The following is a 26,904-nucleotide window of genomic DNA, read 5'->3' on the forward strand; positions in this document are numbered from 1 at the left end:
ACTATGATATGGTTTTTTCTTCTGATGATGCCTGATACTTGATCCCTTTGACACCTCGTGATTGCACAGGCTGGTATGCTTCTTCCATGTGGGCTTTGTTGCTTCTGAGCTGGATGGCCGCTTGTTGCTTCTGAGCTATATGGCCTTTAAGACCCCAGACACTATATCTTTTGATAAGCAGGCACCATCAGCTTTCTTCGCCACATAACCCACATGAAGGAGCACACCAGCCTGTGTCATCAAGAGGTGCAGAAGGGATCAGCTATCAGGCATCAGAGAACAAAAAAATCATATCATCGTGTGCTCACCTCCATGGTACGATCGCAGAAGACAAATGAGTACATAACCAAATAACATTTTAAAGGTACTGTTTACACGGGGAAGGAAAAATTGTATCTCTTTAACCTAGCCCAGAGGGTAAGAGATGCATGCTGGATCAATGGAAAATCACTTATTTACAATGTGGAAAAGATGAGGGGGACTTCAAAATGTTTGTGAGAAAATGGAATGAAAAGATAATGGAATTTTCCAAGAACGCTTTGGAGCGCCCTTGTGCACATGTACACACACACACACACACACACACACACACACAGAAAGAGAAAGATGGAGTGCTGCATGAGTGTGTATTCTGCTTGGACCGGAAATAAATAAATAAGTAAACAAATAGATAGATAAATAAATAAATAAATAATACGGTTACCCACTGCCATCCAGTTACTGCCAACTCATAGCAACTCTATAGGAACAGGTTTGAACTCCCCCAGGCGTTTGCAGGACTGTAACTGTTTACGGGCATAGTCAGCCCTGTCTTTCTCATGAGGAGCTTCTGGTGGTTTTGAACTGCTGACCTTTTAGATCACACTCCAATGAGTAACCACTCCACCAGGTGAGTACAGTAAAATATTCTCAATGATTCACATAACAGGGACGTGTGCATATAGCACAGTGATTCAAAGTTTAGCATTTGGATTTCTATGATCAGCAACCACGAGTGACCTGTTTTACCTGGAAAGCCATCTCCTCTTTATTTCCTCAATTGCAAAAGAGAGAGGTTGTCCTTATTTCACGGTTGTTTAAAAAATTGAATCTTATCACAAATGCAAAGCTTTTAAAGAAGCCCAGCCAAGTGTAGATCATATCAAATGCTAGATATCATCACTAATGCTATATCTCTGAGAGAGTCATATTATCCTCACCTATAACATAAAAAGCTATGTGAAATTATTTGGATGATTTCTTTGTGTTCTTGTATTCTGAAGCTACACATGTCTCTAAAAGTTGAACATATCATAATATTTAAGTAAAGATTTTTTAAAAATCTACCAATAAATCCACTGTGATTAATTTTGGAGAAATAGGTGAAATAAGAGTGAATAAGTAACAGTATTTAAAAAAATAACTCATAGTTGAGATGCTACTTGATTTATTCAGCATACCTCATGATTCACAGCCACATTTGGAAATTGATTGTAATATTATAACAGTCCAGCAACCATTTAAATAAAACATTGTAATTATCTTATCTCCTAAAGAAATAAGAAATTATTTCATTGCCTAATGTGAATGACCCTGAAGTGTACACGACAGCACTCTGATCCTGCAGTGCAGGGTGAAGTGCTTTCTAGAGTCTCTAGACTCAGCAAATTGAGTTTCTTTCTTATACCGAGGAAAGGGGGAAATTACTACTATATCATGTAGACTTTTTCCAAATTAAATGAAAAGTGCCTTTCTTTGAAATGCCATCATATAGCCAATCTCGACTTGGACAAATAAATACTCACTTAAGTAAGAATTCTGCTCAGTGTGAGAATCAATAGTTCAAAATGTTGAATTACTAAAATAATTTGAAAAATCAGTTCCAATACTTGCATTTGGTTGTAAGTGACTATGATATTGAAAAATGAGTTAATATACCAAGACATTGCACATAAGACACTGTAGCACAGAAGAATTGTTTCCTAATATAGAACTCTACTTAAAAAATAACAACAACCTTACCTCCTGCATACATAACAGCCAGCATAATGGATGATATCCATGCGATTTCACTGTAGGAAGTGTTGAATATCGTCTGTATTTCTTTGAAGAACACAGTGACAGCTTTGGGAAATGCATAAGAAAACCCAATGGAGATAAAGGATGCTCCAACGACCACCCAGCCCCATCCTCCATCAGGAGGTACATGCTGAGCGTCGGTCCCTTTTTCTGGTGGTGGCATTTCTGCTCCTTTATTGTGAATTCAGTAATCTAGTAAAAAAAAAGTAAGCTATATTTCCATTCTGTATGTCACTCAATATTCAACAAAATAAAACTTTCTAGTTATATTATAAGATTTTTCATGAATATTCTGCTAATATTATTGCACTTATAAAATTATCTGACAACTTATCAAATTTATGTGTGTATTTTTAATATCTTTTCCCATTAGTCTAAGATATAATAAAATCAAAACTCTTTCACACACACCAGATGATTTACCAAATTAATTATATATATAGAGAGAGAGAGATAGATATCTATATAAAAATATATAGATAGATAGATCTCTCTCTCTCTCTCTCTCTCTCTCTCTCTATATATATATATATATATATATATATATATATATATAGAGAGAGAGAGAGAGAGAGAGAGAGAGAGAGAGAGAGAGAAAGTATAAAGTTTGATTTGTCATGGAAAGCATTTAGTTCACTTGTAAAAAACAAAAAGCTACACTAATGTAAGTTAAGAATTTAGATATGATTCTAAATTCTAGCAATCAGAAGATAAAAGTTACATCAACCTTATTTCTAAGCATAAGAAAGCTATAACTTACTTTGGTGGCAACATAATACTTTCTTAATTTAAATAGGTTTTTATTATAAAAATTAAAATGTATCATGTATTAAATCTTGTGAATTTTACAGTATGATAAGTAATGGATATATAATAGTATTTTCTACTTTTAATAATTGAAATACATAAAAATATTTTAGTTTGTATTTATTTACTACACTTATAAGTTAAGGAGCTGTATGAGTCTATGTTACAGAATTAAGTTAACATTAATGTATTTCCCAAATTGTGCCCTATCTACCCATCTTATGAACGATCCTGTCTTAGGCATTTTGTAGCACTGAAATCCCTCAGTCAAATGGATGGTGTGGTTGCTAAGTGGGACAGCGACAGAGACGGCAGATTTTTAAAATGGAATATACTGCATTGATTGTACGGTAGAGAGAAAATAATATCTATGGAAGAAAATTAGTATACACAGCTTAATGTATTTGAAATTAAATTAAAATTGTATTGGTCCCTTAACATCATATAGAGCAATTCTTTTGTAGAGTAATGCTGCTTACTCAGCGTATCTGGCCAATGCCACTATTTCTCAATATCTTCATTTTAATATTTTCATTCTATTTGTAGATTTTTTTCAATATAAAGGTAGAAGAAAATGAGCAGCGTTACGCTGTTGATAAGATAATGCTGTAAATAGGTAACAAGATGAAATTTTGCCACACATCTTCGGAAAACTAGCTAACAAAATAAATCTATGAAAACCATGGCAAAGGTTTATCTTTTGTTCAATGTCAAGTTGTTTCTGAGATATCCCCAATGGAGAACACCAGCGTTGCAGTGAGGTATATGTTGGGCTGTGAACAGAAGCTCGGCAATTTGAAGCCGGCAGCTGCTCTGCCGGAGAAAGGAAGCTTTTGACTCCTAAGCGTCGCCGTCGCAGACACTCAGGGCAGCTCTGCCCCGTCCTCCAGGGTCTCTGTGGCTCAGAATGGACTTGATCATCGTGAGTTTGGTTTTCAAGTGCAGCATATTCAGATTCTGCATGAAAAGACTGTCCATATTAAATGTTCCTAAGTTGTCCACAGATTTTACTTTCTGAAACTCATATAAGAGGAATGGTAACAAGTACCCTTTAGAAGGACAGCGCTAGTTTATTACCACGAATACTAAGATGAGGACTAGCTCAAAGAAAGTAGCAGTGTGAAAAGATCATTACGATAACTTATTTCTTAGGCGGACTCTGACAGATATACTTAAAACAACGCTGTTTTATAACAACTCACGGAGAGAAAGCAGAATAGCTTGCAATGAACAAGATAACATGACTACAAGTTAAAAAACTTTATACATATGAATAAGTGAATCTCATACACATCCTGCATTCATCATTCTCCTAACCTCAATAATTGTCAGCGCTCTGGATTGATCCTTGTTTCCTTGTGACGCAAGGAATGGAATGGTGCCGTCCAGAGCCCTTCGAAATAACCGAGCAGTTTGCACAGAGCTGCTGCTTTCTCATTGCCTACTTCTTTATGACGGTGGAAACATTTCTATGCTGTGTAAATAATTTCTGCGCCAAATACCCTACTCCTCTAAAACCCTACATTGGAAACACCTATAGTATTGTCATCAAGAAAACTTTGTAATATTTTCCCTCACTATATGTCTTTCCCATTAGAGTCTACAATGCAACATCATCAAGCTGATAATTATTGTCCCAATTCCTAGCCCAGTTATTGACATAAATGGGTACTCAGCATATTTACTAAATGCACAATATTTGGATGGATAAATATTTGGGAATATCTGTATTTGGGAAAATCTTACTCATTGTGCCACCTCTTTGGCATGAAATAAAAACAACCACCAAAATAAACATATCAAACGTAGGCCTTCTAACAATTTGGTTGAGGCACATATTTGATCCCTGTTTTTTCAGATGGGAAAGGGCTCCCATGGCTAATGCCAGCAGCAGTTGGGATGACGTTGACTTTGACAGCCGCACCCAGAAGCATGCTAAACAAAACATGTATGCTCATATTTGCTGAATGGAATGACTAAGATATATACAAGCAAAGGAAGAATCCACTATTCAAACTGCCCCAAAATTGAAAATAAAAGCAGAAACCTACCTAAAACTGAGAGGAGTATGAAATTTAAAATAATGACATCTGCTACCCTCTGTCCCTTAATAATCCCTCCCATTTTTTTCTTTCCTACACACACACACACACACACACACACACACACACACACAGTTTTCCACTAGCCATTAATCATCTCTGCAACCATCTATTAGGCAAGAAGTGATGCTTTTTAACAATTTTAGGTAAGAATTTATAACCTGCACCTGAGCCTTCCATAGATGATCAATGGTTTCTCATTTTTCTCTTGCCTTCAAGATCATTATTTTTAAGATTCTCTGATTCTAACTGTCCAACTATTAGACTTTATGTTTTTCTAATATACTTTTACTGAAGCTGTGTATTTGTTGTCTGAATTGTCAATGATAGCAATAATGGCAGCTTTATTATGCATGAGGTGTTCTACCCCGGTACAGACTTGTGGTCTCGGAAGGCCATTGGTCTGTGTCCTATGGTCATTATGAACAGAACCCCCATAATGACCGTGGTAGTCTCTCTGCTTCTGTTCTTTGTTCACTGTTGCTGTACAAGTCAAGCTTGCATTCTCAGACACTGTATATTATTCTCTTCATAGCATTCCTTGGCTTAAATATTATGTATGCATATATGATTATGCCAGATTTCTCCTTAATATTCTTTTAGTTTTCATATTCTTATTATTCATATCATTTCCCATAGTGATACAGGAAAATTATATAGCTTTATTATATTAGTATGCAATATATAATTATTTTGAAACATTTACTTCATTTTAATTATGATTCCCTACTCCTAGTGGCAATTATCGCTCATGCCTCTTCACTTTACTTAAACCTATTTGTTTCTCCTCGACAGTGTCATCTTTTCTGAATCACTGGAAAATAGATGCAGAATCATGTAGCCCCTTTACAAACTTTCCCAATTTTAAATGTCCATTTTTCTTTATTAACAACTTTTCAGTTGACCAATAGCAAAGGTCCAATTGCTACATATTAATTGCTCCCATTATTTTCCTATGAACAATTCTACAATGCCTTATATAACTTAATGCTTCAATGCCTTGTTCATTTTATTTATATAAATATATATATATATATATGTATTTTAAAGAATTAAAAATGTAGCTTTACCTGTTGACAGATATCCACTTGAAGAGATGTCTCTGATATATTTGTAAAATCTTTAAGCTAAGTCACTCTTCCTTGAAATGTGTTATTTGAAAACAAAACAAAGGAATAGGAGTAGAGCAGACTCTGGATTATCTAAAGAAATAAAAACAAGAATTACATATGAGATTGAATTTTACAAATCACTTTAGTACAAATAGCACTAGATTACATCCCTAACATTATGACACAGAATATTTAATTCATCTTCCATGACTGTCAAATAATTTCCTATACTCCTTTAGATAATTAACTCCAAATATCAATCCAATAAATCAAATATCCACTTCAATGTAAATAAATACAAGGTTTAGAAGAGAACTACAAGAAATATTATCAACATGTATATCATTCATTGAGAAAGATTGGGTAATAAAAACAAAATACATTTAGGGAAAGACCTTCAAATTAATAATCCAATATTTCTAATTAGTTCACAAATTTCCCCAATACTTCAAAAGCCTTGATTTCACAGTAAATTTGGTTCTCAATATAAAGAATTTAGTCCTTATACTTTTCTACTGGCCTTTTTTTCAGGAAAAAAAAATTATTCAGGGTCCCATTGGATTTTGCAACATCCTGGGGGTGCTATCCAGAGAGAGGCATCGCAAACTTTGGGAAACACTGACTTGTACCATGAGAAACACAATGGGCCACTTCTAGTATGTCCTATAGGGCTGCCCAGAGTTAAAGTCAACTTGATGGCAATGGGAGGTATTACCCTTGTGGCGTAGTGGTTACGCATTGGGCTGCAAACCACAAGGTCAGCAGTCTGAAACCACATGCTAATGAGGTGCCCTATCCCCCCCCCCAAAAAAATTGCTCAGTCTCAGAAACCCTGTCCTATAGGGTCACTATGCATCAGAATTGACTCTGGTAGTGAGAGAGTGATAATCAAGCTACTTCATCTAGAAGCTTGTGTTTCAAGTTATAACTCAGAAATAGTATATTCAGCAATCAAATTTCCAAATTAATGCATATACTCGTGTAGAAGCTGAATTTTTCAGCACAAAAATACACTGGTCAGTGGAACCCAGAGAGGTGTAACATCTTGCTGCCCATCCCCCCGTCCCCCAAAGTGACTGGAGGAGCTCCCTTCGCTGGTGATTGCTGTTTCTCCACTGTTTATTCAAAGCCCTGCTGACACTGCAGGGCTTTGAATGTTTGTTTACTCACATCTAACCAATCAGAGCCATCCTATGACGTGTATCGCTGAATAAGCCTTTTAAAGACCATGCGGGAAGGATGTGGCATGAATGGATGTCATCTGGTCAAACCCGACTAACAAAAGGAGAAAAGCCTGACGCAGAGTTAATAGCAAAGTGGGTTCGAGATGCATGGGAAGACATTCCAGAAGACATGGTGCGACGTGCCTTCCATAAATGTAGTGTTAGTAATGCTATGGATGGCAGTGAAGACTGCGCTTTGTATGAAAATGACAGCAGTGATGGTGATGACCTCACACCAGCTGAAGCTCTGCACTGGGATATGGATGATGATGATGAATTCCGTTTTGAAGGATTTTAACTCTTTACATTTTAGCTTGGTTGCTGATTGAACTCAGGGAATAATACTCTTAAGGTATCATTGCTGATACCTTCTTTTTGTTGAACCTATTTTCCACTTACTGTCTGGTTTACTAATGACAAATGACTTGTCCTTTTATTTATGCTTTATTTTAAAATAAATATTTAAATACATTACCCCACTGATGTCTCAATTTTTAGTAATTTTATTTTCATTTGTTTTGATTATTGAAACTCGCCAATAGCATCTGCATTTTCCACCCTGGGCTTATACTTGAGTCAATCAGTTTTTCTGGTTTCCCAGGTAACAGTTAGGTACCTCAGCTTATACTCAGGTTGGCTTATATTTGAGTATATACGGTAAATAAATGTTAGGAGGTCACAAAACTTCCACATAAATTCCTCTAGTGCCCTATAGCCACAACTTGCAATTTTCCTCAACTCTTACTTACAAAATGGGCTATGCCTTCACCTAAAAGAAATAATGTACTCCTTAAGCAACAATGGATTGGTTCTTTTTGTTCAGTCTCCCTTTTTATCAGAAGGATATATGAATGTTCAGGTGACATCTCACCCAATTTTACAACAGGAATTAAACTGCACCAAATCTTTTCTTTTCCAAAATGTAATTGAATTAAAATTGGAGTCTAATCCTGAGAAGCTATTTTATTTTCTAAAGTAAACCATCCGTTAAATTCTATTGACTGAAATATTTAACACCTAGACAAGAGCTGTACAGACATCACATAGACCACAAAGTATCAGTAGCCCGAAACCCAGTTTTTGGCATAGACTGTATCTGTAATGAGAGGACTCTGAAAGTGCCATCTGGTCAGTAATTGGGCTAAACGAACTACTGAGGTAATAGTGGTGGGAAAATTTAAAAATAAATAATTTAAAATTGCATATACATCAAATGAAAAATAGAAAATAGACTTTCTATTTCAAGTAATTATCTTAATTTCTAGTAAGTATACTTTTAGAATTCGGGGGGGGGGGCAGGGGAAGCAGAGTTGACATCATTCATAAAAGGCTCCATCGCTCAGGTTCATTTCCGCATGGGTCACAATAACAAGAAGCTGGAAGCAGCCTAAATTCCCATCAGTAGAAGACTGGATGAAAAACTCTGGTAAATACTCACAATGGAATATTACACACCCCTAAAAAACAGGGAAAACTCTGAAACACCTCAAGATGTGGAGGGATCAGGAAGACACTGTGCTGAGGGAAGTTAGTCAAGCACAAAAGGGCAAATACCGTATGAATTCACTGGTGTAGGAACAACCAGCAGGCCAGGCACAAGCTCAAGCCTGTAGGGCATCTAGTCGGCTGGCCAGGGGGGCCAGACAGCCTGACGAGTGCCAATGAACCATACACCATCTACCCTAGGTAGGTAATTTGAAGGTCACTTTGTCTGTGGGCACCTTATTTCAGCTGGGATCACATGGTCAAGGAAGTGGAAAGAGATGTTGTCTACTGAGTGGCTGCCATGTAAAATCTATGATGATGTCCCTTTGAACAATTAGAAAGCCCTATCAGAGGGATGAGGGATACTGAGGGGAAAGACAAATCAGGAAGGCAAAAGGAGCAAATACGTCTTGAGGAACACAAAAGCATGTCTGTTGGTAGGAAAAGAGGGAGGACCAATTTCCAGTGGGGGGAGGAGTGGGAGTGACTGAAAGTACTTTGGGGGATTCTCGAGGGGAGTGTCTTTGGTGGTATTCACCAAATGGGAATCATGAACCCAGGCGTGTGGATACATCCTGGGCACCCAGGCTGGGCGCTGTGCAATGCTGGGACACAGAATCTTGGATCGGCAAGGCACACAGCATGCTCCACAGACTTCTTCCATGAGATTCAGTGTGGAAACTCCACTGGGTAAGCTGGACACTACCTCAGACACATTTGTAACCTGAGGACTTAAGTTGGAAAATACATGGTGTCTATTGGTGGAAGTGAAAAATAGCTGTCAAGATTGTTGAACTGTTGGTAGACAGACAAATATGGTCTTGCTATATCAAGATATGTATGATTCTGGCAAACCTGTGACTGACATTCTCCCTGAATATTATTGTAAAATTTTCCCTGACAATTAACCTCCATTTTTTGTGTAAGCCGCATCCAGCCATGAAAGGACTGATTCGCCACAAGTGAATAATTCAAGTACTATGATATGGAGTTAGCCTACAGTGGCCCAATGTCCCTCTCTCAACAGGGTTATAAAAAAATTATTTCCAGGGGCTAATCAAAGATAGTATTAATGGAAGCTCATGATGGGGAACGATTGATAAGATTCTCTAGCATAAATTAACAAGCAGTTTTGAAAGGGAGCCAAAGGCAGATAAAAAACTAAAAAGAAATAAAGACACATAGATGCAGGGATGAGTTTTAGCTCACACTAAATCCTAGTTCCCATTTAGGAACAATTAGTTCTTACATCATGGCCCTGCTAGATACTTGCCCTCAGGGAGGGGACACAGAAGATATGAGTGCGATAGCAAAATATGGTGACAAAATTAGATGGTGCCCGGCTATCAGATAAAATAACATCTACAAACAAACAGCCATATCAGTGAGATGATGAGGTAGTTTATTGTGCCAACCTGGCCGATAAACACATGTGGGGTTAATTGAAGGGCAGAGGGCTAAATGGCTCAGTGAGCCTCACCTTTCTAGTTCTTGGGTCTCTTGCTTTCTGATGGTGGGACCAGGGTGCAGCTGCCTTAGCCAGTTTCCTGATTCAACTGGAAAGGCTCACTTCCTGCAGGACATCTCCAAGGAGAACCTGCATGGACCTACCACAATGCAGCCCTGGGTACTGGAGCAGATATGTGGAGACCCCTGCCAGCACTGAGATGCTTATGCGTTCACTGACTCGGCTTTCCTCCTGCAGTCGACATCACTGCGTCTGTTTTGTGAGATGGAGGAAGACTTTGTGGATTGGTGTTGGACATATGGGTTAATGTTGGACTTGTGGGCTTGGGCAGCACTGGGTTCGGATGTTTTCTTGATGTGCACTTAACCTTTATATAAAACTCTGAGTTTCTGTGGATTTGTTTCTCTAAAATACTCAGACTAACACAGATGTCAACTAAGTCCACATGGAAGAAGCACACCATCATCAGTCATGAAAGAATTAGAATCCGTATACTCTGAAGTCAAAGGAGGCATTGGTCTCAGAGGCCAAGCTTTGAGAACACAGTGCGCAGCAGGTAATAGATGAGAGTGGGGCCCCGCGATACATTCATTTGTGGGAACTGCATAGAAAATAAGCCTCCGGTGATCTTGCTATATCCTTAACTGAGGGACGATCGGATAGTGGTTATGTGTAGTGGAGATATAAATATAGAAGATCAAAGGAATAAACCTGACGTGGACTGTTAAAACTTGGTCAATTGATTCCCCTTGATGCACGCTGGACCTGTTCTGGTTTTCAACATTTTCTGTATGTTTGCTCTGTTTTGTTTGGTTTGTTCACAATGGGTTTATCTTAGAGGTGTTATGCCACTGGGAGTCTTGAAGTTGTGTTATAAGTTTTTCTGTGTTTTGCGATGTGAAATCCAGGATTAATGAACTTATAGGGTCAGCAAGTTGAATAAAGATTTCAGCGGTGGGTAAAGGTGATGGGGGCTGGCGATTGGGGTGTGGGTGGGGGTTTAAAAGGAAATGATTTGTGAGTGCTACACACAGCACAAGGCAGGTGCACCAGCGAACTCCAGCACTCAACTGACGCCTGGCCACGGGTGCGATCTTGCCTTTGAAGTAATCCCACACGGCATCTGTGGAGCCCTACATCAAACAGGCACACCACCCCACTACCTGAGGAAGAGATGGAACTCCTCCAGCCTCACGGACAGGAGATCAAGTCTCAGTTATCTCCTGGCCTTCTTCTCTGTCTTCTCTATTTATTCAAAACCCTTCTATCTTTCCAATTAGTCAGTCTCAATGAGCTGAGGTTCATATTGGGGGGTTTTCCCTCTCTTTCTTCTTTTTCCCTCTTTTTTTTTCTTTTTTCCCTCTTTCTCTTCTTCTCTCCCACTCTCTCCTATCATATGCCACTACTGGCTTTCAGATCACTACCCTCCACTACGGACAAATCAAACCAAGCAGCAGGAGGAACTTCAGCCTGCCATCGTGGGAGTGCTGTGAACCACACAAGGCAGCTGAGACAAAGATCTACACCGCGCTACGCTGCTCAGGAAATCTCCGTCAGACCTCTAAGGCGGTCTCATCAACTAGGGCAATTCTGCCCAGCACCACTGGGTCCCGGCATTAAAAGGGCACACCAACCTGGCATTGTGGGGCAGGGTCTAAACCCCTCTGGCCCCACATCCAAGCAATCAGGGATCATCTATCTCCATATTTCCTCCTTCTCTCTCTCCTCCCTCTTTACCATCACAGACAATATTAGTGAACACAGTTGGGTTTTTCCCCCTTCTTTCTCTTTATTCTCTTTTTTTCCTTTCCTCTTTCTGTCTTTGTTCTGTTCGCTTCTCTTTCTGTTCCCATGATTGTCTCTGCTCCCTCTCATTCCTTTCACATGCCACTGCCGGTTCCCAGGCCCCTTCACTCTGCTTAGGACAACCCTGTCCTCCCAGTGGGCAGCCCTCAGACAGTGCTGCACACAGGACGAGTCAGTGCTACACACAGCACAGCGTGGGGTCAGCTATTTCTTCAACTACTTTTAAAATTCCCTCTTTTCCTTCCTTCTCTCTTCTCTCCTTGTGTCCTTCTTTAACGTTTTCTCCTTTTCTCCTCTTCTTCTAGCTCGACTCTATTTCCTACGACAGGCTTGGCAGATTTTATTCTCCTTTTTTAGTTGTTTTCTTTTCTTTTTTACTGTTTTCACTTTTTTTACTCTGCATTTTAACTGTGTGTGTGTGAGTGGGCGTCAGTTTGCTTGTGAGTATACCAAGCAAATGGTAATACAAAAAAAGCAGGGGTAGTGATCTTAATAGCTGACCAAGTTGACATCAAGATAAAGGCCATAACCAGAGACAAGGAGGGGCACTATATAAGGCTCAAGAGAACAATAGACCAAGGACCAGTGAGCATAATAATAATATATATGTACCTAGGGAGAGACCTGCTAAATTCATTAATGAAACACCCCAAAAGATGAAAAAAGAGATCACAGGCTCAACAATTATAGTTGGTGACTTTAATACACCACTCTCTGAAAAACACAGATCATTGTGAAAGAAACTCAACAAGGAGTCTACAGATCTAAATAGCACAATTCGAGGACTTGATATTTTCAGAGCTTTCTACCTGCGTGAAAAAAAAATTCACATTCTTTTCAAGTCCACATGGGCACATATTCGAAAATAGACCACATGCTGGGACACAAGTTGGACTTGAGTAAATTTAAGCACATAGAGGTTATACAGAAACCTCTCTCTGATCATTGCACCATAAAACTGGAAATTAACGGAAGAACAGTGAAGAAAACAAGGGTAAACAATTGGAGGGTAAACAATTTCCTATTGCAAAAGGAGTGGGTATTGATCCAGATAAAAGATGAAAACACAAAGTTTCTAGAAACCAATGAGAATGAAATTACGACGTACCAAAACCTGTGAGATACAGCAAGGCATTGATCAGAGGAAGGCTGATAGCAATAAATGCACAGATTAAAATAGAAGAGAGACTCATGGATGATATACTGACACAAAACGTACACCAAATTAGAATAGAGTCAAGAGAGCAACCCCACTAATAGCAAGAGGATAGATATAATAAAAATTAGAGCCGAGATACAGGAGAGGAAAAACAAGAAAACCATGGAAAGAATTAATGCCACTAAAAGTTGGTTCTTTGAAAGAATTAACAGAATTGATAGACCCCTAGCAAACCTAACCAAAGAAAAGAAGGAACAAACATTTGAAAGGATGAGGGATGAAACAGGGGACATTACAACAGACCTCAAGGAAATCAAAAGGATAATTACACAGTAACATGATGGTCTATATTCTAACAAATTCAACAATTTAGAAGACATGAACATATATTTGGAAACACAATCCCTCCCTAGACTATCCCAGATGGATGTCAACAACCTCAACAGACCCATAGCAATGGAAGATATAGAAAACAAAATCAAGGAATTACCAACAAAAAAATCCTCCGGACCAGGTGGCTTCACAGGAGAATTCTCCCAAGCATTCATGGAAGAATTGACAGTAATCCTATACAAACTCTTCCAGAACATAGAAAAAGACAGAAAATGCCCAAACTCTTCCTGTGAAGCTAGTATAACTCTGATACCTAAAGTGGGCAAAGATGCCACAAGAATTGAGAACTATAGACCAATATCCCTAATGAACATTGATACAAAAATCCTTAACAAAATACTGGCCAATAGAATACAAAAGCATATTAAAAAGAAATAATTCATCATGAAAAATTGGGATTCATATCAGGGATGCCGGGACAGTTCAATATATGGAAGAGCATCAGCATTATTCACCACATTGGCAGAAAAATGATAAGAACCACAGGATAATATCGATAGACCCGGAAAAAGCATTTGACAACATCCATTGCTGTTTCAGACACGTAAGAAGAAAGGGATAGAAGGAAAATTCCTCAATAATATACAAGGTATATATGAAAAACAAAGAGCTAATGTGGTTGTTAATGGAGAAAAGATGAAAACAATTCCACTAAAAAAGGGGACTAGACAAGGATGACCCTTGTCCCCACTCCTATTTAATATCATACTGGAGGTCCTAGCTAACAACATAAAACAAATGAAAGTTTTAAAGGCATTCAACTGGGGAAGGAAGATAGGAAATTATCATTATTTGCAGATTATATGATTCTATATTGTTTGTGTCTCCACAGGGAAAGAAGGAGCAGATATAAAGCCAATGCCAGAGAATGCAGTGCACCGGCAAGGAGTGAGGAGCTAGGGGATGGGCCTGATGACTCAGCCCCCATACCAGTCAGGTGGACAACCACCCCTCACCCAAGAAGAATTTACTTGAGAGGATGGCACTGAAGCTGCAGCTAGGGGAGAGGGACATGTCTGATCAGAACACATGGGAGCAGATGAATGGGGAAGAAGAGACAGTGAAGCACATCCTGGTCCATCAGGCCTGGAGGACTATATCCTGCTCTGAACAGCCAATGGACATGAGTGGACAATATGGCTGATCCCATTAGGAGACACACTGTCCCTTGATGGCCTAGGACCCTAAGGGGGACAACACTGGAGACTCAGTGTCAGGACTGGACCAGATTGACCCTGTGACACCGAGGCAAACCACTCAATGTGTGCGGCAGAGCAACTGTGAGAGCAGAGCAGGGAGCCCCTGAGGGAGTACAAAGGACAGACTCTGGGGGCAAAGCATGGTACCCCATGGGACCTGACAGAATGATAAGCCTAGAGATAAAAAATCAGACCTTAATCTATTTACAGAAGTTTTCTTTCCTTTAATTTTTTTTCTTTTAATTAATTTACTCTTCTATGGGTAATTGGTTTCCCTTTTTGTTGTCATCGCTGTGTTCTCACCCATCGCCTGTCTTGCTATGGCTTAATTTTTGGTGCATATTATTATCTTTAAAGACCTAACCAGATAAGAGAGACTGGATGAATAGTCTGTAGGAGAAAACAGTGGGGCCAATAGTTCCAGGGGGACACAGGAGAAGGGGACGAGGGGGTAAGGAGGTGGTGCTGACCAACCCAGGGACAGGGGAGCAACAAGTGATCTAAAATCAGTGGCAAGGAGCATGTGAGAGACCTGGTAGGCATTCAACAAGGGCAAGGTAACCGAGAGAAATTACTGAAACCCAAATGAAGGCTGAGCATTACAGTGGAAAAAGAGGAAAATGTAAGGAAATACAGGAAAGAACTCGTGACAAAGGGTATTTATAGAGGTCTAAAGACTGGAATGTACATATGTAAATATATTTATTTAAGAGTGTAGGGAAACAGATCTACGTGCATATATTTATAGGTTTAGTATTAAGGCATTTGATGGACATTGGGCCTCCACTCAAGCACTTACTCAATGCAAGAACATATTGTTCTATTAAATTGGCATTCCAGGATGCACATCTTCCTGATATGATCACTGAAGACAAACGTGTGCAAAAGCAAATGTGGTGAAGAAAGCTAATGGTGTCCGGCTATCAAAAAATATAGCTTCTGGAGTTTTGGAGGCTCAAAGATAAACAAGGGGCCATCTAGTTCAGAAGCAACAAAGCCCACATGGAAGAAACACACCAGCCTGTGTGACCACAAGCTATTGAAGGGACCAGGTATCAAGCATCCAGGAACAAAAAATCCTATCATTGTAAATGTGTGAGTGCAGAGTGGTGACTCAAAGCCCTTTGGCAGCCAACCGGATACCCCCTTACTGAAGGCTTGTGGGGAGGAGATGAGCCAGTCAGGGTGCAGAGTATCAATGATGAAACTTATAACTTTTTTCTAGTTCTTAAATACTTCGTTCCCCGCCCCCTCCACTATCATGATCCCAATTCTACCTTACAAATCTGGCTAGACCAGAGGATGTACATTGGTACAGATAGCAACTGGAAACACAGGGAATCCAGGACAGATGACGCCTCCAGGACCAGTGGTTAGAGTGGTGATGCCTGGAGGGTGGAGGGAACATGGGATAGAAAGGGGGAACTGATTATAAGAATCTACTTACAGTCTCCTCCCTGGGGATGGACAGCAGAGAAGACGGCAGGGGGAGAGGTGGGACAATACAACATATGACAAAATAATAACAATTATGAATTATGAAGGGTTCATGAGGTAGGGGGAAGTGGAGAGAGAGGGAGAAAATGAGCAGCTGATATTAAGGGCTCAAGTGGAAGGCAAATATTTTGAGAATGATGATGGCAACAAATGTACATATGCGCTTGACACAATGGATGTATGTATGGATAGTGATCAGAATTGTAAGAGTCCCCAATAAATGATTAAAAATGATTTTAAAAAGGAAATGATATCAAGGAGTCCATGAAGAGAAAGAATGTTTGGAGATTGATTGTGATAGCAATTGTACAATTCTGCTAGATGTTATTGAACTATGGCATATGATATATATTAACTCCTACTTAATAAGAACTTTTAAATATATTTTTATAAAGCTATGCTCTAAGTACTTTTATAAAGATTTTCCCCTCTTAATGATACATATACATTACTGAATGTACAGGGAAATATTGCCTATAATTTTGGAAAACTGAAACTGTCATTAGGGAAATGTATAATGCAATTTCAATTCATTCATCATAAAGTACACAAAAATCCAAACTCAGTGCCACTGAGTCAATTCTGACATGGAAGTCAATAGGCACTGGTATGAAATGCCATTCAAGATACTGTTACTACTATTGTTAGTTGCCATCATGTTGATTTTAACTCATAGTGGTACCAAATATGAAAATAAAAACTGTCCTAGAAGGTTTGTAAGGCTGTGACTTTTTTAAAGCAGAATTCCCCACCCACAGGCCTGTATTCCCAGAGACACACCAGCAAGTGGGAACCGTCACCCTTGCAATCAGTAATTGTGCACACATTTGCACCTCCTAGAGATTCTACACAAGGCATACTAAACGAGTAAAAAGGAAAGGGGGCATACATTTTCATTATTTTAAAGTGTACTGGAAAGAAAAACTTATTACTACTATATATCTAATTCACACATGTACAGGTTTATTCCAAACAAATCTCTGCATTCAGTGGGTGGCTGCAGACACGTTATCTCAGTAAGACACTTGTCTTAATCTCGTTATGGTGTCTTCAAGGAAATAACCAATCAGAACAGTCAGTTCTAAGGGGATCTGTTGGGCTTGCTAAATTCAAAAGAGATGTCAGCTTAGAAGATCTATTGGGGGGTGTGGAGGATTTTAAAGAATTAGTCTTGAAACATATTTTTGAAGAACCATGGGAGCCTATTATTAAGTTTTAGGTGAGAAAAGAGACAAGAAAGTTGAGTCAGGATTTTCATTTTATTTTTTCCCCATCATAACAATACACCTCCTCAGTCTATGTAGGTAGCAAGGACTGCATTATAAGAATTTCACTGTGAAACCTTACAGTATCTACCCTTCAATCCTCATCTTGCCCTTCAGACTTATCTTTTTTATCAAAATTCTAAGAATATATGAAAGGACATGATTTGAATCCCCGGGGGATGCCAAAATGGCCATTTTCATGTGTTGTAAATTGAAGAGCATATAATTCTTCTGAGAAAGGTTAAAAAGATATCACTGTCAAAAGGATATAGACCTAGAGGTAGAATATGTTGAGGAAAATATTGGTTTCGCATTTTGATATTTTTGTTTAATGGTATTCCTATGATTTGTAGCCATATTTTGGCTCACCAAAATTTAAATGTTTTAAAATGTTTAAACATTCTATTTTATTTTATTATACAATTGGGTTCTTCTTATTGAAAACTTTAAAATACAAAAATTCTAAAATTAAAAACAAATTATTAAGATACAAATATAAACATATTCCTAAATGGTAACTTATTGTGAATTAAACTAAGTACTTGTGTTTGTATTAAATGTGGTTTTTCGTAACTTTTTTTTTTCAGTGCTGTGGGCTGGGGTAGAGATGAATAGAGGGGAATGCTTTCTATCCACTTATTTACCCCAGGCCCATTTCAATATCCCAAAGTTCAATTACCAGATAAGGGGAGCAGTTTTCATAACTTTTTATAAGCAATTTCTTCTGATAGTTAAATTTGTATCTTACTTAAAAAAATTGATAATGAGTCAATTCAGACACATAAACACCTCATGTATTACAACTGAGTTCCTCAGATGTGTGAGTCCGGGTAGACTAGAGATACAAATCCACAGAAACTCAAGTGCTTAAGAAAGAATTTTTTATACAAGAGCAGTGGAATATTGAGAAAATATCCCAGCCCAGTCCAGATCAAGTTCAAAAGTCCGATATTAGCCCATATGTCTGACATCAATCTACAAAGTCCTCGTCAGACTCATGAAACACATGCAATGATGCTGAATGCAGGAAGATCACCACAGGCCAGTGGGTGGAAAGTCTTGTAGATCCAGTGGCAGTGTAAACATCTCAGCTCTGGCAGGGGTCGCCACATGGCTTCTCCAGGTCCAGGGTTCTGGCTGCATCAGGGTAGGTCCATGTGGTTCTCCAGCTCCCAGGGCATAGCGCCATGTGTCTTGTCAGCAAAGTGTCTCCCAGGGAGTGAGCTGAGAGAGAGAAAGTGTTTCCCACCTCCAAGGAGGAAAATCAGGATTTCCAGAATTCTCAGGAGAAGGCCATGCCCACACAGAGCTTCATTGGTCATGTCTTAATTGACAAGCCAGAAGCCACCCGTTCACTTGTAATCCTCTCAAATTAACACCAGATTATGTAACTACCACATCAATGGAAATGAGGTTTTATTGGTTGTAATCCTAGTGGACACAGATCTCTAGGCCTTTCTTTGTGGTGCACTGGGTGGGTTTGAAACTGCCAACCTCTCCATTAGTAGCAAAATGAAAACCAATAGAAACTGGCTTTTGCACATTGGTCTTGCCCAGGAGTTCACACAATATGGTCTGCTAATGACAATCCAAGCATTGAACAGCATCGCTGAAGGTTTCTACAGGCAAGCATTGCAAGATGCAGTATGCATGAAAAGAATATGGAAGAAATCCAAAGCCATTGTACTCAAAATAAATGGCTGATATTCAACAATTTCAAGAAGTACTGTGACCAATAAATTCTGGTATTGCATGAAGACATTCAGACGGCATTGAAGGCACTTGTATATACAAGGCTCCAGGAACTGACGAATACCAATTGACAAAATGGTAACAAAAGGATTCAACTCTGGAAGAGCTCATTCATATATGTAAAGAAACTTAAAACCTGGCCAACAAATGGAAATGAATTCCTAACTGTGCACATTCTAGAGATGATGATCAAACAGAATGTGGAAAGTATCAAACAATATCATCAATATCACATGATCTTATAATTTGGGAGAACATAATTAAACAAAAGATAATAGTTACAGGGAAATCTAAAAGTTCAATCTAGATTCAGAAGAGGGTGTGTAACATGGAATATCACTGTAGTTTGTTAGATGGATCTTGGCCAAAAGCTAAGAATACTAAGAATACCAGAAAATAAGAAGTTTACCTGTATTCTATAGGCTATGTGAAAGGAATCTACATTGTGTATCATATATATATATATATATATATATATATATATATATATATATATATATGATAATGAGAACTCATAACACTTAACTGTGCCCATGAAAAACCTGTACATGACTCATGAGGCAATTGTCTGGAGAAAACTACTGAGTGGTTAAACACTGAAAAGGCATGATGCATGCCTATAATTTTCCCTTTATTCATGCATTATGTATGTTGAACAATCCAATAAATTGAATTATAGGAGGAAGACCCATTAACAACATTCAATATTAAGATGAGATGATCCTGCTTGATAAAAATGAAGGTGATTTGAATCATTTGATGAAATTCAAAAAATATAGTCTTCCATAAGGATTACTCCTGAACATGAAGAAAACAAAAATCCTCACAACTGTGCTAATAAGCAATCTAAATGAAGAAAGTGTGTTTAGCAACAGCTTCATCCTACTTTGCTCAATAATCAATATCCAGGAAAGCAGCAATCAAGACATCAAATATCACATTACATTAGGTAAATCTGCTGCAAAAAGTTCTTTAAAATTATTAAAAGCAAAGACAGTCTGACTAAGGTACAGCCCAACTATAGTCATGGTCTTTTCAATCAGTTCAGAAGCATACAAAAACTGGACAATGTAAAAGGAAAACTGAAGCCTAGTTGACCTATCCAACATGTGGTGTCGGTGAATACTGACCAGAGGAATACTTTAGGGATATCTCCTATTCCATTCTAGACCATTGCCACGAAGAGACTGTAGAGTGAATTGTTTCTATTTTGGCTTTCCAGGGCATATAAGAGTCATGTTTACACAGATTGTTATCTATTAAGGATGTAACAGCATCATGAAAATGTTTGAAATCTTTGGAGAATTGCCAAATGAGACAGGATGCAAGCACGGTCTGTTGGAGAAAATGGTGTCAGAAGCCTCGTGTGGTGATGCAGCGCTGACACAGCCCTCAACCTGTGCAACATGCATTATCTGGAAATCACAATGAAAAAGGCTGTCATAGGCTGCTGGAAGGGTGAGCACGGCAGGCTTAGAAGATGTACCACCAGAATGCTACTTAGAACAAAGTACAGCACTATAGTTCAGTTCACTTATCTTGGACACATCATCAGAAAAGACGAGTTGCTAAAAAAACAAAAGGCATCGTGCTCCATTAATGTAAGTAGTATATGTAATCTGGTTTGTCTGGATAAAAAAGTCAACTCAAAAGTTACATCCATTTCCAATTCGTTGGTGATAAATTGAGTTTAGTGTTTCATGTATTATGACACTTGCAGTCTTTTTGTTTCCCAGAGTTAAGGATACATAGATGATTGATAGATAGATAGATAGATAGATAAAGATAGCAACATAGTGTTGTTTGATTTTACTGTTGTTTAGGTTATTATTTTTATGATTATTAGTCATAAATAGAGAAAAGATTGAAGTTGCTTGAATCCAAAATTAATGCTCATGACTATTAATGCTCAATAATCAAGAAATTACATGAGATGTTGCACTCGGCAAATCTACTGCACACGATCTCTTTAAAACACCTTGAAGAACAAGGATGTAATTTCAAAAACTAAAATATGTCTGACCCAAGACATAATGTTTTCAATTACCTCAAATGAGTGCAAAAGTTGGACACTTAATGAGGAAGACTATAGAAGTATTGATGCATTTGAATTATAGTGTTAGCAAAAAATATTGAAAGTACTGTGGATTGATAGAACAAGCAAAGTTATCTTAGGAAGAATAGTCCTTAGAAGTAAGGATGGAGAGATTTTGTCTCATGTATTTAGACATGTTACAGGCAAAGATTAGTCAGTCCCTGGAGGTCAGCATGCTCCATAAAACAAAAGGAATCAAAGAAGACAGTTAAGGCGATAGATTGGCACAGTGGCTGTGGTAATGAACTCATATATAATAGTGACTGTGAGATGGCACAGGACTAGGCAGTGTTTCCTGCTGTTACTTCACTATTAGTGGAAGTCAGCTGTACTGCACCTAACTTAGAATTCCTTGGAGCAAAGTTGGAAGGCCATTTATAATATTTAATAGCATTCTTAGGCCAAAGAATAGAAAAACAATTATACCTAAGATTTAGGATCTTCCACTTAACCTATAGCTTTCAAAGATTTTCTTTGGTCAATTTAGAAAAGAAGGTACATAATTATGTATTAAAGAGCACTAAACAAAGGGAGTTTAAAAATGAAATACAGATGTTCATAAGACTATGACAAAGCAATAGAATCCCTTTCCCAATTTCCATGAAAACATCCACTAAAAAAGAATACAGTTAAAAACTATAACCCAATACACAGAGAGGACCATATGGTCGGCCCCTCTATGAAACACGACATCCCTCACAGACCCATAGCCTGTAGGACAACACTGGAGACACAGTTTTGGAATTGCACACGATCTAACCCCACCATACTGAAGCAAAACACTAAGGTCGTTCAACAGAACAGCAAGGGGAGCAAAGCAAGGAAGTCCTGAGGGAATACCAAAATTAGACTTTGGGGCCAGGGTGTGGGACCCCATCAGACTGGACCAGAAAACACTCCTAAAGGTCAACAAAGAGACCTTGAACTATTTGCAGATTTTCTTTTGTGTGTGTTATTGGTTTGTTTTATTTTGTTCCTTTGTTTTGCTGTCTTGTTTTTGTGCATAGTATTATCTCTGCAGGTCTATCTAGATAAGATAGGTTGGATAAATACTCTGGAGGAGAAAACAATGGGACAGATGGTTCTGGAGGGATGTGGGACAGGAGGAGGTGGGGAAAGAGAGTGGTGTTAACAAACCCAGGGACAAGGGGTCAATAAGTGATCCAAAATCAGTGGCAAGGAGGCTGTAAGAGGTGTGACAGGACTTGATCAAGGGCAATGTAACTGAGGGGAATTACTGAAACCCAAGTGAAGACTGAACATGACAGTGGGACAAGAGGACAGTAAAAGGAAATAGAGGAAAGAACTAGGAGGCAAAGGGCATTTATAGAGGTCTAAATGCAGGCATGTACATATGTAAATATATTTATATACAATGATGGGGAAATATATCTATGTGCATATATTTATAGGTTTAGTATGAAGGTAGCCGATGGACATTTGGGCCTCCACTCAAGTACTCCCTCAATACAACAACACTTTGTTCTATTAAACTGGAATTCCTTGATGCTCACCTTCCTGACAAGATGATGAACACAAAGCAGGTGCATAAGCAAATGAGGTGAAGAAAGCTCATGGTGCCTGGCTATCAAAAGATAAAGTGCCTGAGGTCTTAAAGGTTTGAAGATAAACAAGCGGTCAGCTAGCTGAGACACATCAAATCACACATGGAAAAAGCATGCCAGGCTGTGTGATCATGAGATGTTGAAGGGTTCAGGTATCAGGCATCAAAGAACAAAAAAAATCATGTCACTGTGAATGAGGGGGAATGTGAAGTGAGGACCCAAAGCTCATCTGTAGGCAACTGGACACCCCCTTTCAGAAGGATCCTGGGGAGGAGACGAGTCAGTCAGGGTGCAGTATAGCAATGATGAAACATACAACTTTCCTCTAGTTCTTTAATGCTTCCTCCTACCAGCTATCATGATCCCAATTCTACCTTACAAATCCAGCTAGACATTAGTACAGATAGGAACTGAAAACAGGGAATCCAGGAGAGATGACTCCTGAGGACCAGAATGGAGATACTGGTAGGGGAGAGGGAAGGTGGGATAGAAAGGGGGAATCTATTACAAGGATCTACATATAACCCCCTCCCTGGGGGATGGACAACAGAAAAGTGGGTGAAGGGAGATGTTGGACAGTGTAAGACATGACAAAATAATTTATAAATCATGAAAGGTTCATGAGGGAGGGGAAAAATGAGCTGATACCAAGGGCTCAAGTAGAAAGCAAATGTTTTGAGAATGATGATGGCAACAAATGTACGAATGTGCTTGACACAATGGATGGACGTATGGATTGTGATAAGAGTTATATGAGCCCCCCAATAAAATGATCATATATATGATCATTATATATATAATTTTATATTTTCTCATATATATATATATATATCCCATAAGCTATCTCAATACCTTTGACACAAATTGAGAAATATGTTAGAACACCCTAGATATTTTTATAAAAAACAATAAATATCATTGGGGGAAGAAATTGTAACCCGCACAGCAAGGTGAGTCAATCTGGCCAGAAGCATGGAGAAACATGGTCTTCTAGTTCTACAAAAATAAACTTTCCTGGACTATTGCGTTCTCTGCTCATTTGATGACAGAAGTGTCCTGTAAACAATTGTTCATTCTAGAATCTTGAACATATTTGGCTCTATATGACATATCTCTTTGTTTCCCAACACTCATTAGGTGTCTTCTCATGATTCTATTACCCTGCCTCTGCTCCCTTAGGTAATCAGCAGAAAATTAAGAATAACCCAAGCATCAAATTGTGAAGAATGGTTAAAAACTTACTATCATGTATTTTTTAAATGCTATTATTCTGCATTTAATGATAGCTATGAAAATTATTTATCATGGAATGTAATTATGAAATAATGTTCGATAAAAATGAGTGATACAAAACTCTATGTCCAGCAAAATTTCAAATAAGTGATCAAAAAGGTACATAATAATAAGAAAATACTCAGCATTTTAGGGTTCAGGTAAGAATTATAGAAAACTTATTTTTATCAATATTTAAACTTATTCTTTACTTATTGTAGTATTTGCCCTAATTTTGATTTTAATATCTTCTTTGAAAATAGGTTAGTTTTAACTGGTCTACAATTAATTTAACCAAGGTTACTGAGAGGTAGGACAATTAAACTGAAGCATGTATTTTATTTAGCAATCTTACCTACATTTTTAAAATTTCCTTTTTGTTTATGTTATTTTGTTTTCAGTTACACATCAATGAATTTATGAAGTTCTTATATAAGTTGTGAAGAGGATGCCTAGACATGGTCATTATATACAATTTAGAAATAAGTAACGTGACATAAATAAGTAAATATTTTGGTCAAAACTTAATCATATCCTATTCCTGTTCATTAACAGATAATTCCTTTCAAAGGGGAATTATAGACACAAGTGCATGAAGTCTAGATTTACATCACATATGGAATTATGGATGGAAAGGCCACATTAACTCACTATAACTCAGCAGAGAACAGCAGACCTTGTAAAACTCAATAGGTATCAGCTGCTTCTCCTGCTACACATTTGTGAGTGAATAAAATTGGGAAATTTATTTTCATATCTAATTTGGAATCCCCTAATTATGTGTTCTTTGCCATTCTTTGCCCTCACACTTCCCATTCTCCCTGCTCTCTAATCCAAGCTTGGCCAGCTGGCTTGCTTTGACCAAAGGAATATAAATCTACCCACACAGGCCATTGTGGAAGTTGCATAATCTCATCTCAGCCTCATTATATTAAGTGTGAAGTGGTAGAGTCTAGCCTGTCAATCAGGTCATAGCCTGGTGCCTCCTTGTGGGCGTGGCCTTCTCATGAGGATTCTGGGAACTTCCTCTCTTCCTCCCTGGAGGCAGGACAGACTATCTCTCTCTGCTTCACATTCTTACGGACAAACCTCAAGGAACTACTCGAAGAGCTGCCAGAGCCCCGTAGAGGAGTCATGTGAAGACCCACACCATCACTGAGATGCTTCCATTGCCACTGGATCCACAAGACTTTCCACCCACCAGCCTGAGATCTTCCGGCATTCGGCATCACTGCTTGTGCTTGGTAAGTGAGTCTAAAGAGGAATTTCATATGGGCTAATATTGGACTTATGAACTTGATCCGAATTGGGCTGGGATGTTTCTTGAATATGCGATTGCTCTTTGATATAAAGCTGTCTTCTGTACACATGAGTGTCTCTGGGTTTGTTCCTCTAGTCAACCCGGTCTAACAGCAATTGCCTAAAGGACGGTTAAAATATGTTTGTGTCCCTTGTCTTTACACTTCTAGCTCCTACATTCCAATATAAGTTATGATCCTTTAGCCTTAGTCTCTCATCAGAATGTCTGTGAAGGTTAGTCAAATCTGAGTCAACAAGAAGCATAGCTTGCTCATAACCTCCTACAAAGTACGAGTGAGAGAGAAATACCCCCAAGATTTGGGGGTTATTTGCTGGAACAACACCTCTTAGGTGGGATGAACAAAAAGAAAAACCCTAAATCACTGGGTTTTTGTGGCCCATTGGTTAACATAATTACTCAGAAATAAAAACAGATGATATCAAAATTAAAGTCATTAAAGCTAGACCAAAGTTTTTAAAGGGTATAGTCTTGGCACCTTTTCTTATAATCCTTTTGCAGGATTAAGTAGGACACCAGTCAGATGGTCTGATTCCTTGGAAGAATATGCAGAGAGTTCTGTAAAAGCATTTTTAATTCACTGGTAGTACCCTCACCTTCCACGGAGGAGACCAGGGCTCTTTTCCCAGCCACTCATTGCATACGTAATCACAATCCCTTTGCAGTGGAGGCTTGTGTATTATTATGATGTTGGACAGGTTTCGAAGGAGTTTAAACTGAGACAGACTAGAAACAAAGGCCTGAAAATGAACCAATGGAAACCCTATGAATCACTGTAATATAATTAGCAGCCAATCATAAGAATGGTACAAGAATGGGCAGTGTTTTTTTCTGCTGTGCATGGGACGTTAATGAATTGGGGGTCTTCTAATCTTCTAAAGTATAGCCAACCCGAGAGTTTTGTGTGTCTCACAAAAGGCTGTAGATAGATCTATTTGCACCAGCTTAAAAAAAAGTGTGGAATAAAAAAATGATGCTATCAAATCATAGAAACATTTACTAAACCAAACTACTGAAGCTATTGTCTCTTGACATAGGCCCTTTCTAGATCTGTACACTATGGAAGACTTCTGCAATTCCCTTTCCCTGAAGAATGCCGTGCACTACACTTTACTCAGATATGCGCCTCTGAAATGTGTGTGTTTTCCCAAACAAATAGAAATCTGAAGGGGCAAGATCAGGGCTGGACAATGGGTGGACTAAGGTTTCCCAACAAAATTCTTTCATAACAGCCCTTGCTTACCCTTAAAGAATTTGTGATGATTTATGATGGGGGAAATATTCTCAGAACTTGTCATGGTGAGAAAAAAAAAACAACTTTACAACTT

General features: G+C 38.4%; 1 protein-coding gene and 1 pseudogene across 2 annotated transcripts in view; both read right to left on the reverse strand.

Moving 5' to 3' along the window:
- SLC16A7 (solute carrier family 16 member 7) overlaps nt 1–26,904 on the reverse strand; it is a 213,503-nt gene that overhangs the window by 81,767 nt on the left and 104,832 nt on the right. For both annotated transcript variants that reach the window (XM_075551357.1, XM_075551356.1), the window contains 2 exons: nt 6,038–6,169; nt 2,002–2,250 (listed from right to left, as the gene is read on the reverse strand). In XM_075551357.1, coding sequence (XP_075407472.1) covers nt 2,002–2,221 — 220 coding nt within the window. In that variant the 5' untranslated portion in view covers nt 2,222–2,250; nt 6,038–6,169. The remainder of the gene's footprint in view (nt 1–2,001; nt 2,251–6,037; nt 6,170–26,904) is intronic.
- Nucleotides 18,162–18,282, reverse strand: LOC142452151 (small nucleolar RNA SNORA36 family; annotated as a pseudogene).

Source organism: Tenrec ecaudatus, chromosome 6 (assembly GCF_050624435.1).
Source record: "Tenrec ecaudatus isolate mTenEca1 chromosome 6, mTenEca1.hap1, whole genome shotgun sequence".
NCBI lineage: Eukaryota > Metazoa > Chordata > Mammalia > Afrosoricida > Tenrecidae > Tenrec > Tenrec ecaudatus.